General features: G+C 40.5%; 2 protein-coding genes across 4 annotated transcripts in view; both read right to left on the bottom strand.

The window, feature by feature from the left end:
- The window catches only part of LOC116384070 (kinesin-like protein KIF23), a 35,715-nt gene extending 32,460 nt beyond the window's left edge, over positions 1-3,255 (bottom strand). For 2 of the 3 annotated variants that reach the window (XM_031848391.1, XM_031848393.1), the window contains exons 1-8: positions 3,161-3,231; positions 2,303-2,369; positions 2,093-2,221; positions 1,812-1,917; positions 1,466-1,602; positions 1,267-1,379; positions 952-1,122; positions 77-189 (exon numbers count right to left, since the gene is read on the bottom strand). In XM_031848391.1, the coding sequence (XP_031704251.1) occupies positions 77-189; positions 952-1,122; positions 1,267-1,379; positions 1,466-1,602; positions 1,812-1,917; positions 2,093-2,221; positions 2,303-2,369; positions 3,161-3,174 (850 nt within the window). In that variant the 5' untranslated portion in view covers positions 3,175-3,231. Of the gene's footprint in view, positions 1-76; positions 190-951; positions 1,123-1,266; positions 1,380-1,465; positions 1,603-1,811; positions 1,918-2,092; positions 2,222-2,302; positions 2,370-3,160 lie in introns of all 3 variants that reach the window. The other variant, XM_031848392.1, reaches the window with a different exon arrangement.
- A 465-nt stretch (positions 3,256-3,720) lies between these two features.
- paqr5b (progestin and adipoQ receptor family member Vb) lies at positions 3,721-14,145 on the bottom strand. The gene is made up of 8 exons (XM_031848422.1): positions 13,987-14,145; positions 12,831-12,958; positions 8,931-9,136; positions 7,928-8,054; positions 6,921-6,965; positions 6,230-6,326; positions 5,632-5,776; positions 3,721-4,764 (listed from the first exon to the last, which is right to left on the bottom strand). Exons 1-8 carry the CDS (start codon positions 14,038-14,040, stop codon positions 4,484-4,486), a joined length of 1,083 nt encoding a protein of 360 aa, XP_031704282.1. The 5' UTR covers positions 14,041-14,145; the 3' UTR covers positions 3,721-4,483.
- Between the last annotated feature and the right edge of the window lie 2,469 nt (positions 14,146-16,614).

The following is a 16,614-nucleotide window of genomic DNA, read 5'->3' as shown; positions in this document are numbered from 1 at the left end:
ACACACACACACACACACACACACACACACACACATATACACACACACATACACATACACAATTATTACCACTCACCCTTCCAAAAGACTTCAAAGGCCTCCTCCGTCGATTTGACCTCAACTTCTGTGCAGCCAGCCACGTACATGTTATGATTCTGATCTTCACGGAGGATCTTGGATTGAGGTGCTCTGAAACAAGTTGATGACAATGATAAAACAGAATGCAACGCAATGATGTGTCGCTTTAGTGAGACAAGCAGCCAAAGCTACAATGACAGTTATTTGATGTTAGTGTTAACGGTAAAATAAATAACAATTAAAAAGGGACACATTCAGGGATACAGACGCATGCAAGTTTGAGCCATTCAGGGAAGTTATGCGTCTCCACACTAACAGCAGGGAGCCAATCCTTGAAGCCACCAAAATGACACAAAAGCTACACGTATGCTATTTACAGGGCTTTGGATTAATGGGATGGAAATGCACTGAAGGCCTATGTGACAGCAGCTACAGCCAGGGTACGAATAAACTGTCTCATGTACGTTCACTGGCCACATACATGAACTCATTGTTCCGTACAGGTGTGCCTCCACCGAGCCACCTAACGAAAACAGGATTCATAAAAGTGCATCTTGTCAACACACACAAAAAAAAAAAAAAAAAAAAAAAGTGTCTCGCTGAACTTATTCAGCACACGCATGAAAGGCAGTCAGAGTGGTCGTCACGCAGACACGAATGGTTGCAGAACTACCAAACATTTACAGATCACACTTATTGCATGGGTGCATTTGCTGACAGAGCAGTTTTCCCCCTAAATTAATTTACTGCAGAGCCATCTTTATATGAAATGCACCAAAAATAAACCTGGATATAAATATGCGTTGTACAGACAATCACAACAATGGCATTGTGTTTCAAAGAAAAGCATACAACGGTTTGAAATGCTCTTACTTTGGTCTGATGGGGTCAAACAGAGCGTCTTCGAGGAGATCATAGATATAGTTGTTGTAGATCTCGATGTAGGACACAAAAACGCTGTAACAACAGTCTTCATCCACATTCTCATATTTGCACGCCTCGTCTGAGCTGATCATATCTGCGAACTCTGGGTCAGCCTTCTGCCTGGAAAAATAAACCGAAAGAAAAGCAACATCACGAAACAGCAGTGAACGTGTACTTTACATTCAGTTCACTCAAATTGCATAAGTAGTATACACACCATAACTAGTATAGAAAGTAAAAAGGGAAATAAAGTTACTCAGTTACCTGGAGGATGGTGTTTTGGGCACAGACTGCTGACTGTCTCGCTTCTGTCTCTCCAGGAGAGCATCAACTTGACCCTGGACCTCCATCCCATTTTTGTCATCTGGTTTAAACACCTGATAAAGATTGAAAAAAAAACTACTACCATCCATCCCCTAAAAAGGTACATTTTTTTGTAGACCAAATACGCAAAGTTTCTTACAAATCGTTTGGCCTGAAAGGGGCTGATGGTGTTGAAGAGCATGTCTAGAGAGCGGGGGAGGAGTCCACCTTCACCAGGTGAGCCGGTCATGGTGAAGGTCTTACCGCTTCCAGTAACACCATACGTAAACAGCAGACCTATGAACATGGAATATCACAATCACATAACCACGTCTCACACAGAGGATTAGGGCTGTGCTGAGGTCAGTGCTCTGCGAGGGCTGGCAGGTTGGGAGTGGGACGGGCAATTATTTTAGAGGATATGTTCGTGATTTTCACTGGAGAGGATACAAAATCAATGGATGGGATTCTACACAGTTCCTCATTAAAAACTGAACTTCACTTACCATTTTTACAATGAATAAGGTCCTCTATCAGAGGCTTGGCCACATCCTCAAACAGCTCCATTTGAGTAGTATTAATACCAAATACTTTTTTAAATGAGTACTGCGTCTGATGGATAAAACAGAAACAAAACATACAATACATGTAAATCATCACGTAATATACCAGTTAGTGCCGAAGAAAGTATCGTGTCTCTACTGTGACTAAACCAGTTATAGATATAGGCAAATATGACAGTGTGATTTGCTTTACATTGATAAAGAGAGGTGGGCAGCACACTTACCTCTTTGAATTCCCCGTTGCGGTTGGCTTTAAGGCCATCAGGAGCGTGTAGCTGAATAGTGGAGTTGCTGATCATGTCGACACAACATTCCTCATTTTCTGCTCCAAGTGGACGTATACGACAGTAAACCTACAAACATGAAGGAATAGATGAGGTCTACGGGGATGACGCCATCACAACTGGAATAACTACATTCATACGTTCACTTACTCCAACAGGATCTTTCTCTGTGTTGGACGCCTTTTTTTGGCCAGGCCTCCGAGGAGTCTTCGCTTTGCTGTGAGCGATAAAGAATTACAGAATCAACATCAAACACAAAAAAAATGCATGCTGCACTGAATTAATTAGACACATCGCCTCATCACTAATTCACCTGAGTAACTCACACAATGTGGACACCTGAACCTTAGTAGCTTACACTCTGAGGTCCAATTCATCCTCAAACTCCTCCACACAAAACTCAGATACATATTTCTTTATGGCTTCGTGCATCTTCGTGTAGAGACCAGAGAAGACTTTCCACAAAAAGTTGTAAAAACATTAAGATTCCCCGAAATAGGAACTGAGGCCAAAAGTACATATGTTTAAAGCTACACAGCTAGGTCTAAAATTACTTTTGTAAAATAACTAACAGTGTAATCAAAAGTGTCCCCACAGTACTCGCTTTTTGTATCCGTTAACGTCACGATAACTAACGTTAAATTAGCACAGGTGTAACTTGCTAACGACAATTCACAGGTGACGATCAAGAAAAATATGAACTTAACATGATAGTTGCCTCTTCAACGTCAAGATAACTAAAGCTGGATAACGTTTAGCCCTTTTCATAGACACATAACACACATTGGTGGATAAATGAGCTGTGATATATCGATATATTGACCTATATAGTCTTCTCGTTAGCGCTAGACAGAGAGCTATGCTAACAGTATGACGCTAACACTCTTTTTCTTCTGAACAACCGCTACGTGTGCTAACGTATATGGATCATATTGCTACCACAATGCATATGTGTAGATTGTTAGCCGTTTATCGTGTTGAGTACATAACAAAGACGGTAATACTCACTACGGTCTCTGCATTGTTTGTGTTGTTGGACTCCTCTCCACTGAACACAGAGCGCCTCTTCTCGATTTGAAAATTCCCTCTGTGAAACGTTTTTCCGTGTCGCTAATATTTCAACCAATCACAGAGCATGACACGGGTGGTCAGCAGCGGAAGTCCCGCCTCTCGGATCTTTGCTCGATTACAACTAACTGAACGTGAAACTCACAATTCGTCACTTTATTCATTATATTCATTTAGTTGCTTAATTGCAAAAAAAGAAAACAAAATGAGCACATTGATTAAAATGACTTGACTTTAGTGCCATTTCTTTCTCATATATTAATTTATAAACAGTTCACAGCATTATCCTGTACCACTGTCAATTATAATATAATTTCATGGCACTATGTCCTGCTTTTTGTTCTCATACATGTATATGTTACTGTATTTATGTTTATGATAGTTTCACTCAATTCAAAAATTAATTTAAACGATCTCCGACAAGACAAAATGGACTTTCCTTGACTGTTTTATTCTTTAAAAAACGGTTTTAATAAACTGACATCAGAATGACACACAGATAAGTTTGTTTTGTAGTTTATTTGAAAATAAATAACATTGTACAAAAATACTTTCAGTTTTGCATCAAAGGCACATTGTGGCAGGGGACAGAGACAGCAATCATATGAGGTTAATATTCTGAAAACATTTTCTCTGTATCAGGCTACATATTTTACACTTTGAACTTGTTGACTTCCTACTGTGCAGGCAGCTCAAACTCAACAGCAAATCATTTTCTTCCCTTGTCATAACTGTCTCCTTTGTCTTGGAATGTTTGTCAGTATGTGAGTGATGTACAAGGCAGTACAATCCAACAGGCTGTGAACAAGCACACGCACTATAACGATGAGAAGGCACAGTGTCTAAATGCAGCACTACAATTTGAAATTGACAGTGAAATTGACATTTTGAATTTGACACAGTGATTGTTCCCTGCAGCAGACAGTCTCTTCATACCCCACGAGTGGAAATCATAAAACTGAGCATGTCTATCTTTTTATTAAGATAGACAGCACTTCCTCATAGTAGCAAGTGTGCTACTTTTGTAGCTTTTTGTAGAAAACAGTTTCCTGAGAAACATTTAGATTCATTACATATAACAGTAACAAACATTTTGTTTAATTTCCAGTGTATGTTTGTGCAACGTACGCCGTTATTTTCAGTTTACCCACACATGTAGCAGCAGTCATCAGAGTTACGTCTTAACACCCATAACACCCATAATGCACTCTTTCCCCACGTCTGTACATCTTGTGACCAGCTGAAATTGAATAAGCCGGAGGTTTAGGAGCAGAGGCAGGCCCTGGCTGAGGCTGCCTTTGCACCTTTGTCATGTTTCTTTTCTTGACAGGCTGGAGCAGAGAGGAGAGGTAGACTGTAGAGGAAGATGACAGTCAAATTCACCACCACACAGAGCACTGCTGCACCCACTGAGTTGGCGAAGGTGATGGGCATGGAGTGTTCAATGAGCCAGGGGCGCCGTGCCACCATGTCCTGTTGAACGGCCTTCATCTGGAAGTGGGTGCCAAGGATGCCGCACACGTGGAAGAGTTGATGGCTGTGACCTGCAGGGGGAGCAGTCGAGTCGCGTTTGAGTTCAGGCGGCACAGCGAAAAAATAAGTCATAGTTGGAAACAACTCCCAACTGATTTTAACACACTGCCAACTGATTTCAACAGAGAACGTGGAGGTGGTTATAGATTGGCATTATTTCACAATGATTAACACAAATGAGAAAGCATTTCATGTGTTAATGTGACTCCAGTGGTGTAGAGGTCTAAGAAATGTGACATTTGATAGGGAGCTGTTAAAAACACTGCATTCAGAAGCTATACAAGAAAATATTGTAGGATCATCATGAATGCATCATTACTGCAAACCTCTCACGCCATTTTTGTATTGTTTCATACCTTTATAAGACAAGTTGCTGCAAGTTTAAAACACAGAGGTTTTACACATTTATAATTTGATTTTTGGCTGTGAAAAAACTGTAAACACACCACTGACATAGCATCACCACAAGTTGTTGTGACTTATTGTAAACATCCTGCAAATACGAAGCAACATTTGTTTGTATAGCACTCCTTTTAGCTCTGTTTTGGTCTTCACCTACTCTTGAGGAAAATATCTGTCTCTTTAGCTGCTCCACTATGATCACCAGATAATTGCTAACTCTGTCTGCAGTTCGGTGCTGATCAGGTGGTGTGCAGTGGGTTTTTAGAGTTTTTCTTAAAACAGCCGCCAGCTGTGACGGGAAACAACGCTGATGAGACCGGTGAGAATGAATCAAAACAGTAAAGCTAAATCATATTTACTCAAAGACGCCAAAACAGACTCATGTGATACTTCTCTGCTGTGGTTGGCACACTGAGCAAACAAACCAATGTGTAACATGCTAATGACAACAACAACACTCCTCAGATCAGTCTCACCGATGTAGTCGAAGCTGCCAGGCGCCAGGCGCTCAGGTAAATGTGTGGCAAACAGAAAGCCTGTGAGTTGAGCCAAGGCGATGTGGTTGTAGTGGAGCATGTTGGTATCATTGTCTGTGCAGCCGTCTCCTACACACAGAAACACCTGTAGGCACAACACACACAGACCAGATTCAACAGATTACAATGCTATCTCCATTTCTACCACTTTTATCACCTTCAAATTGTTTTAATGAGGTGTAAACACATTTATTAAGTATCTCTTAGTGGAGCATAAAACTGTGGTTCTAGTCTCAAGAGGGAATGTGTCAAATGTTCCTCTTTCACTGACCAGATTCACAGCATATATCATATCTCACATACATTTACTATGTGCATTAAAAAAAAGCTTAACTACTGCTTATTATTACTTTAAATCATATCACATCAAATATAACCTTTGTCATGGACATTACAGTAACATACAGCCATGTATATGAAAAAAGCAGAAGTTCAAGTAAAAGATTTGGATTTAAAAATGATGTCCGATACATCGAATGTTATCTGTGGCACTTAGTGAAGACACGTGTGTGTGTAAAGTTCACGGATGTGGTCCTACCCTGTAGAACAGAGGAATGTGGTCAAACATGTAGGGGTAGGCGAAGGCAACAACACGGAGATATTTGCTGAACTTTGGAGTCTGGCACTCGGAGAATCTGAAATAAAAGACACAAAGTGTTCAGTAGCTGGAAATGTCAGGATAACATCTGTTATAAAAGGTCCATGCACTTAAAAAAGGTAATTCAAATAACTTGAAATACATGAATGATTTAATAAATAAACTATTAATTAAATGTCATGTTTTCTGCGCTGCATATAAATGGTATACTTTAGAGAACTCTTTTATCTAAAGAGTTATTATGGCCATATTGTTTAATACCAGAACACTTTGTAAGAGTTAAAGTCAGTGAGTCAGGTTGTTACAGAACACGTTTTGCCACTCTTTTTGTCAGCTCCTCTAACCAGCCCAGCTGAAACTACAATTAGACTAAATCATTGCTTAGGGCTGGTCCCCATCGTCACGCTTAGGTAACACCCATTGTGTTAGACAGAGAGTTGCTCAATTCTTAAAAGTCAAACATGTCCGTGGGATGAAGTCGGTCTGAAGACATGTCAATAATCACACATTTTGACAGGATGATTTTACATTTATCTGTTGCTGCCATCATTTGAGGCACGATAAACACAATTTATGATAGAATGGTGAAGCAATAGGAGCAGATTTTTAACAAATGCATTGTTTTTTTTACCTCTTTAGGACGTCATGATTATAGTGGACAAATGGTAGGCCAAGCCTTAGCAGTGGGGAGAGATGAGGAAAAGAACACTATATTAGCTAGACCGAGCCAACATCAATCCAGTACATGAAGAGATAACATTGTGATAATTGTTCGGAGGTACGGTGCTGATTTTAGACAGAATGTGTACTGAAGTGTTCTCCTCAGTGACAAAGGTCCTACAAACTTAATATTTCTCATTTTAGTTCACATTTGATGAAAACCACTGCATTATTCGGCCTTATTTACCAACCACAGTGATCACACATGTATTCACAAGCAACTCAGCAGAATATAATGTGCAGTAATTAGCTCCACCGTTACCAACTATAACATTAAGGGGATCAACATATTAATGCATCAATAATTATAATCCAACAATCTTCGGAAATTGGCGTAATGACTAGTTTTAATGTGAATATTTGTACTTTTACTTCAGTCAAATTTTGAATGAAGGATTTTTACTTGTAAGCGAGTATTCATACATGTGGTACTGCTACTTTTACTGACGTAAAATATCTGAGTAGCCTACTTCTTGTACCTCTGGACCAGGACTACACTTTTGAGGTACACGTTAACGTTATCCTTATTTACAAGTGAAGCCAACAGTAAATAAAGACACTGGAGATGAGAGAACACTGTATGGATACCGTGCATGTTAATGTAGCTACTAAATGTTAATTTGCTGAGGTGTAACATTTAGCATGAACATGCTAAAATGTAGTATCTAGCATTTAGCATATTAGCCTGTTATTATGCTAACAGGCACAGTTTGTACCTCTCATGTATTATAAGTGTTCACATTTAACTAACAAAGATCATTTTACCTTAACTGTTGCAAGTAAAACACCTTTCTGGGGATTTGTATTTTAGGAACGCATGCTAAGCGCTGTGACTTAAAACTGGATGCTTGCCAGCAGGTTAATCTTCTTTCTAAAAGAGAACACTGATATTTATTGTTCTCTGTGTTGTCACCATACCTGGAGTAGCAGGCTATGACGGTGCAGATGACAGTGTTAAACACAGCGATGGGAACGTAGCACCGGTGGAAGAAGCTGTTCACCCACTTGTCCGGGAAAACATAAGCTGAATAGACGATTGCTGAGCCTGCAGCAGGACATATTAAACAGTGCACAATTATACATTTTGAACACAGTTTGTTTCATGTTAGGAAAAGTATGCGTACACTCCAGTTAGATACTTTGTCCAACACCATTTACAAAATGTACAGGAGGAAGACAGAGTATTAAAAAACCTTGTTTTTAATACAAAGACATTCAACGCAACACCATCAATAACTTCCATCAATGCTTGAATCCAAACATTAAAGCCTCACAAAAAAGTATGGATTGATTATACTGGTAATAATATTCTGCAGTCAGTTTGAGTATCTCTGTTGCTGTCTTTTTATTTTTTAATTGTTTGAGAGTCAGAACTTTGTTACCTCTATGTTTACAGACAAAGACAGCATATTTGATTTGATCTGATTAAATTTGATTTCCCTTTATCGTCAGATTTCTCTAAAATTTAAAAAGACATACACAGTTTCACTAAACACAACATTTTAAGACACTCCATGCATATATTTTACATGCACATGGTTTCCGTTACTGACGCTAACTTGTTAACCTCTTAACAAGCCAGTGGGCAGGGGGGTATTCCGCCTGCCAACGGGTTAGGGTTTAGGTTTTAAGGTTAGATGACCAATGTTTTATTAAATTATGGTAAAATGTTTTATATTCATCAAACTGCTTCTGTATGTTTCCCGGTGTCACAGAAGTGAGTAAAAGCAGTTGGCACACACTTCATTTTAATGAAAATAAAACCTTTCATTCAAAACATTGTTGATCATCATTTAACCCTGGACCCTCAATCCTGGCGGTCAGGTGGGTTTTTAAGAGGTTAAGTTATAGTAAAGTAAGTGCTCAGTGCATAACACACAGCCGCTCTTGGACCTATTGACAGAGAACCACATGCACTTACCCAGGCTGTAGAAACTGAGGGCAGCGTAGTCGAAGAAGAAGCAGATGTGGCGTGCCCGCGCCGACATGCTGCTGAAGGTGTGAGCAAGGCTCGACGCCAGCGGATAAATGCAGCAGGTGAGCAGGAAGAGCACCAGAGGCCAGCTGAAGGAGTCCTTCCATGCTGTCTGCACCAACACCACCGTCACTGCTTCCCATAGGAAGTACCTGCCAGGAGGAACAGGTCACATTAACTTGATCATATTGGATGCAGCAGTTTTGGAACCTGAGCATCATATCACACGTCAAGCAATTGGTCCCATGCACAATACAAAAAAGGGAGCAAATAAGTGTCAACATATACAGACGACTGACATATTAAAGGAATATAAAAAGGGGGGTCACTGGATGCTTTCAAGAGTATATCACCTATGTGAAGGATATGTCCTTCACAGTCACACCTATGAGAGATTTTGGAGCATTATAATGTTTGTTTCTTTGAGTTTGTCACCCAACTGTGGATTCATGGAGCTAAGTGGAGGTATGTAGCCTCTGCTCAACTTCAATGAGGGGAAGAAATGCTGACATCCTTACCAGGGGTAGATAGAGAAGCAAAACACTGTTGGTGTGGTCTTACTTTATACGTCTGATAGCATCATAAACGCATTAAGAAATGGAAGTAGTCAATGTTACAAGAGAAGGTATTTAATCAGTGAAAACATTGCCTCAGTACTGAGTTCTAGCAGCCAGCGATAACAAAGCACACAGCTGATCAGTTTCTATCTTTAATTTAGGCTGTTATCTGTCCCACTGTAGTAGTATCAGTAGTAGTATTGCAGGAATATTTGTACATAAGAGAAAATATAAGAGTGGCTTAACATTCGGTGTATGATATTTACACATCATAATTTCAGCACGTCACTTAGCATAAAACCACAACTTGTCATTTCAATATTTCTATTTGTATAAGGATCAAGCAAACACAATATAACATAATTGCTAAGCTTCCGAGGTGTTGCTAGTTATATTTCTAAACATGTGGAGAGAGCCGTGCGAGCTGTTTCCCTCTGCTTCTAGTCTTTATGCTAAGCTAAGCTAACTGCCTCCCGGCTCTGGCTCCATATCTCATGCACGGACACGAGAGTGTTCATCTAAATCTAAGCAAGAAAGTTTTTTTTAACCAACCAAAACAAACTGGAACATTCAAGCAGCTCCGTTTGGTGAAAGTAAACCCTGAACCATCGAACCTTAAGAGACTTAATAATGAAAACTACAAAACAACAGAGATGTACGAACTTCCTGTTTGATGGCCAATTACCTTCTCTAGCGGGCCTGAACAGAATGCCAATATTGTCATGGATAGTACTCTTTAGATCTTATTACATATTTATCTTATACACACACACACACACACACACACACACACACACACACACACATATCGACAACCGAGACAGACATCTGATATGTTCACAGCATTTCATCCCTGTACCTGTCAGTACCTGTCAACGTAGTCAGAACAAAGCGTCACTCAATCAAACCCTGCATTTGTTAGTAACTCTGAGTGACATAACAGTTCCACACAAAAAGCTCAGTCTTATCATAGTTTTTGCCTCGTGTGTCCATTTCCACGCCTCTCATTAACAAATCATCATTATTTGTGCTTTTCCCCGTCATTGAGCAGTTAACTAATTGAGTCAACTCATAAGCCTCGAGCACAGATCTGCTCATTAGCGGCTTGCCTGTTGGTTTGTGCCGAGCCCCAAGACACAAACACCCATGTGGCCTTAGAATATGCTCAACGCTCAGCCACACACAGCCACCTGCACACACACACACAAACACACACACACACACACACACATATACACACTTTCTCCCTGGGCTATGCAGCCAAAGCAACTGGCATCTCAGCAGGGAGGAAGTGCATCGTGGCTCCTGGGGGCAGCAACCTCTGTAGTATCTTTAAATCACGAGATCTACTCACATAAACACACATCTACAAAATAAAAAATAATTGCATCAGTGAAGTCTTGGATTTAACCTTCATGTGGTCATGCTGTGGTTGTCAAACAGAGAGGAGACACTAAACTTGGGGAGGAAGTTAAAAATGTTGCTTTAAGCTCCAGATCAATGTTAGCCGGCAGATACGGAAATCATTCTTTAACTTGTCTATCTTTGGCATTCTTCCTCTTCAGTTGTTCAGCCTCTCTGTTTGCTCGTACAGGTGTTGCATCCTAAGTCTCTCAATACACTGTAAAAAATATGAGAAAACTCAAAGAAATTAGGCAATAAGCTGCAAAGTCGTCTTGAGTTAAGAAGCTCTACTGTTTGTTTCATCAAACCTTAAATTACTAATTACATCACTTGGTTACTCTTTTGTCTGGGCTTCTTGAACGTTTTAAGGTAGACAAACAAAATTGAAGTTGCTCCGAAAGCTTAGTTATATTGTCACCAGTTGATATCCAGTTTGTAAAGCAGTGCTTCCTCCACGCACAGCGACTAATCTAAGCCCTACAGCTTCTGATTCTTCTAACCGCCACATTCAAACATGGATCAATGGATCGGGGTTTGCAATGGGAGGATTAAATGTGTTACAAAGATGACAAGAAGTGGATTTTTTTTAATCTCTTAATCAGAGAGAAGACCACCGCGACTCATCTGAGACACATGTATAGTCGGACTGTCCTCAACATTCTTAGCCGACGAAGATTTTGTCGACAAATCAATCAGTTGATTTCATCGACAGATCTGTAAAACTGAGTTCTCCACAAAGAACCACGCAAAGCATCACTTTAAATCTTGTGTTTACCAGAAATATGCTCATAAATGTATTGGGAAGAAGTCGTTCAGCATGAAAAAAACCATTAAAAAATGACTAATCGACTAAAGATGCTAAGACCAAAATGGCCAGTTAATTGACTAAGTGGGGGCGGCCCTACACACAACTATAAATAGACAAATCCAATTGTTCTCTCAACTCAATAAAAATGAGGCTTTCCGGAGTTGTCAAACTTTTGTGATGAGGTGGACTTTCATCAGTTGTACCAAACAGTATTAATCGATGTTTTCACAATGTATGGTGAAAAGGTTGAGTAAATGTATGAGCTGAATGACACTGATAAATACACTGTATGAATGCAGCCGTACTATGAGAGTCCTGTTGGACTGGATGCCTGCTGCACATACAGTACAAGGCCACTAACAGGGAGGCACTGCAGGAGGTCAATAGGACACACATGGTTGCTGGGATGTATGTCTTCAAAACAAACCTGTTTGTGTGTGCAATCATTCTCATCTTGCTTGAGTCATTCCAGTTCATACGTGTCCTATGCCAACTGCCCACGCTATCCTCAACTGCTTCGTTACTAGGAAAAGTCCATTGCACTCCCAACACCTTGAAGAGTATATTTATGGTACTAAATATGCACCACTGACAGATACTATGAATACCAATCAGACAGATACTGTAACTCTGGATATGAGCAGTAAAAATGAATGGTAGCCTTTAGTCGGCAATGTGCCAGAACTGATATAATTAATCCTCGGTCTATGTGTGATAGCAGCTAAAGACTTCAGAAAATGTCAGTCTGTAAATCCACAGATTGAAATTCTATCTTCCTGTCTCACCTACAAGCTCTACAAGCTGTGCAAGATTCCTTTTAACACAAAGACGAGCGACGTCTCGTCACTGGTATGAAAACAACAAATGCTCTGATTTGCTTAAGTGGGAATTTGGAAAATTCCAGAGGATGCAATGTAATTAACTCACTAACTCCGCCACTGGCCTGCAAAACAAAAACAACTGAATATTCCCTCAGGTGTGTCACATGTTGCTGGTCTACAAGACACGACAGCTAGCAAGCACACGTTTATGGCTCTTAAAATTGCGATGCATTCGGGACACATTTAGAGTGTTTACCATGTGGGCAAAAAGTGGGTCCAGATGTTGAGCGTCTCATTGGTCAGCTGGAAGAGGCTCAGGATGCAGTCGGTGGCTGAGCTGTGGGGGTGTCGGTAGCCGGAGATGATGCTGTCCTCGTGGAAAACCTTGAGAGAGGAAACTCTTAGTAAGTCCTCAGCCGGTTTGACAAATTTGTGAAACCTATTATTCTCCTGCTCTGGAGGCAGAAGAAGTCGCTCAACGAAGCAAAATACTCAAGACTAGGAAATCTCAGTGGACCAAGTGTTGCTTGTTTGAGAGGGGTTCCACCAAGGAGTCCCAAAATAAAATGGTTACAGTTATTAGAAAGAAAAGTAGAGGTTTTTTGTTGGTCAAGATTATGTTTTTGATTTAATCTTTCTGGGGTTTCAAGCCAAAATGGTTATCAACCACTGATTTAGGAGGACTTCGTCACATTATATTGGCAGTTTTTGTACAAAGCGCCAATATTTTCTGCAGCAGCCCTCTCAAACTCACAGGAGTAATCAATGTTTATTTCATGAAGTGAACCATTAAAGGTGTAAGTCAAAGTGTGACTCTCTGGGCAAAATGAATACACTACTTTTTACTCTTTTGACTTGAAGTTTTAAAGGTCCCATATTAGAAAAAGTAAGATTCTCATGTTTATTTAGTGATGATTTTCAATTGTATCATATATTATTCAGGTCCAAGTGCTATATAAATACTGCATTGAAATACACATCCAGTATTCAGAAACTGTCTTTAAATGAACCGTCAGGATTTCTTTGATTGTGACGCCACAGCTACACAACATGTAGACCATTTCACAGTTTTTAAAGGTAAACTGTCTGAACGTATCCCAGTCTATTTCCTGTTGCAGTGTATGTGAATGACATCAGCTGACAGGAACTAAACATGGACCAAAGCTGTTGCCTAGTAATGCAATTCTGTTGAAAAGAGCTAAAACGGAGTGTTTCAGACAGAGGGTGAATACAGGTACATTCAGACAGACTGTATGAGAAGAATAAAGAGTTCTTTGATCATTAAAGCATGTAAAAGTGTGGCGATGAAAATTTAATTTAATTTCCCTCCTCAACACTCGACCTCCTAATTGAGTCCAGCTCAGTCTGAGCGTATGAAATGTCCAGTTAAGATACAGTGAAGATGAACTTACTTTGGGCACTTGATTGATGGTGAAGACTTGTGGTAATTTCATGAGGCTGAGCATGACTGCTGCAAGGCGCTGCTGCTGCTGCTGTCATGGAGGCGCTGAACTGAAGCTGCCCGCTGGGGTGTGCCTCATTCTTTATAAGGTTTTATGTTGCCATGCTGCTCTCCGGGTTTCTCCCCTTCATCTCCACCCTCTTCAAACCCAGCGAGAATATCCAGTGTACCTGTGCTACTCCTCCTCCTCCTTTCTCCTCCTCCTTTTTCCTCCTCCTCCTCCTCCTCCTCCTCCTTCTGCTGCTGCTGCTGCTGTCTCTGGAGGTAGAGGGTATGTGCACACAGGTGTATGCTCTCACACATAAAGGCATGCACGCACACACACACACACACACACACACACACACACACACACACACACGTGCAAGCAACACAACTGCTGTTTGGCCACGGGATTATTATGTAAATGGAGATAAGTCTTTCCAGATCACAACATCTTCACATTCACATAATGAGTCTGTCGTTTCCAAAACAGATCTCTTCTTTTTGAAATTGCACAAGTATCTCCCAAAGAGATGACAAACCAGTACAACAGGTTTCAGTAAAAATGAAAAATATTAAAAACTGAGGCTAATATTTTCTAAACATTTCCCCTGCCAGAAACTCTCAGCAAAAGAAGCTGCAAACAGACAGCTCAGCTCAGCGCTGAACTTAACAAGTGCTATCTGAGTTTCAGCCGGTCCAGATAAGGTCTAATATCATGAATGAAGGCTGTGAATAGGTCTGGCAGGAAAGTCAACAGAGTTCCTTTTATGCCACTTTCTTGCTCCTCTCCTGGTTTTTCTGACATGTCACCATCTGCCCTCAGCGGTCACACCCAGAGACCTGACGGGGCCTGTTATCTTGTTTAAACTCTGAGACAAAGAAAGCAAACAGGTCTCACCGCCACCGCAGAATTAGGAAGTCAAAAGCCTGGAGATGTGGACAGTTTTCTCACATTATAGAGAAGAAGGAAAAGTCAATTACCATTATTTTTTTGGTGTGATATGTTTTTTACTTTGGTGACATCACTGCATACAAAAGCTCTTTTGTTTTGAGCTCAAACATGTCACAGAAAGTCATGCTCGCTTAAGTTTGAACACATTAAATAAGTTAATGCTTCATCTCAACGGCTTGATGAAAACCCCACATTGTTCTGAAATGCCTAATCCTGAGCTACAAGTCCAAATTGTTCAAGTATGCATACCACACATACACATTTTATCATGATTTTCTTTTTAAGCTACGCCAAAGACATCAGCTCTTAATTTGAAAAAAAAAAAAAAAGGTGTTGTACCTGCAATCACAACAGACCGGTGAGGTGAAACACACACGTAGTGCAGAGCACCTTGGGATCTCATTCAGCTTTCTCTCTCAGAGGAGCAGAGCTGCAGAGCAACACCTCAGGTTCAGAGTGAAAAGACAACAAACAAACACACGAGTCACTTTGGGTAGGCTTGGAGTCAGTTCGTTAGTCAGTAAGACTTTAAGTGGCAACAGGTTAGACAAAGTCAAGAGGAAGGTCAAAGTGACAACAACATAGGAAGCACACCTTCGTAGCTTTATAGTAACGTTAAAGGTGATTTTAATATGATATATTTTGGTAGCAAAAGTGTTTTACTGCCCTCTCTGGTTAGAATTCTCAAGACGGGGGCACTTGTGACACCCATCGAGCAGCACTGACGAGTGGGGTCAGGAATGTGCTCCGTGGCTCCAAAACACAACCTGCATGGTGCAGATTTGAGCCAGTAGGGCAGCGCAGCACACGACACGCCGACCTGAATCACCAGGCATCAAAACACCACATCAACCAACAGCATCGTAAACAATACAAACTTATAAAAACATATCCCACATGGCTTGTAGTGGAAGAGTAAAAATAGAAAAGCTTCTGCAGTCTTTATCAACACTTACAAACTGTAAGTTTTAAGTTTAACTTGTTTTTTTAAAAGGATTCAATTAAAGTTTATGTCACAATCTCTACCACCTGCTGCTGTTTGATACCAGCCACCTCGTAGGCCTTAGAAGGCAGAAGTGTCACAAAGCACCGCCACATCTAAACTTTCATGCAATCAGTAGCCTGGCTGTTCACACCAGCTCAAGCTCATTTCTCTGTGTTGGTTAACAAATAATTATGCTCCTCTGCTCCATCCCACCTCTCTCTCTCTCTTCCCTCTGTCTGACTGTCTGTCGGCTTGTGTGAGAGAGTGTGTGTGTGTGTGTGTGTGTGTGTGTGTGCACATCGAGGGCAGGCAGTGGAATTTGGGCACAATGACAAAAAACAACAACACAGCTTTTAAGTGCAACTCGGTTCCCTTCGTTCATACCAAGGAGCCGTTGAAAAGATTCGGATCTTTCGTGAACGTTACATCACCAACAGTGATTTCACAGTTTACTGACAAAGTTGAACCACTCGAGGGAAACAGAAATTAGATTTCCAGGTAGAGTTTAAAAACCAAGAGACCACGGACATTCACGTACAGAATAAATATATATTAATGCTTTTTTTAAGTTTAAGTTGAGGTGAAGTTGATATTTGTTTGTAAAATCATAATAAAGAAATGAACTAAAGCTTTTGAATATATGTGGTAAATGCAGT

The sequence above is a fragment of the Anarrhichthys ocellatus genome, unplaced genomic scaffold, assembly GCF_004355925.1.
Source record: "Anarrhichthys ocellatus isolate YVR2014 unplaced genomic scaffold, GSC_Weel_1.0 scaffold8, whole genome shotgun sequence".
Classification (NCBI taxonomy): domain Eukaryota; kingdom Metazoa; phylum Chordata; class Actinopteri; order Perciformes; family Anarhichadidae; genus Anarrhichthys; species Anarrhichthys ocellatus.
The sequence above is the reverse complement of the archived record's forward strand: the minus strand, read 5'-3'. Positions and strand labels throughout refer to the sequence as shown.

Coding starts and splice junctions, on each gene's coding strand:
- paqr5b (XM_031848422.1), bottom strand. CDS start 14,040: ATGCTCAGCCTCATGAAATTACCACAAGTCTTCACCATCAATCAAGTG. Junction 12,959..13,986: donor CCATCAATCAAGTGCCCAAA/GTAAGTTCATCT, acceptor TCCTCTCTCAAG/GTTTTCCACGAGGACAGCAT. Junction 6,966..7,927: donor GTCATAGCCTGCTACTCCAG/GTATGGTGACAA, acceptor CCCACTGCTAAG/GCTTGGCCTACCATTTGTCC.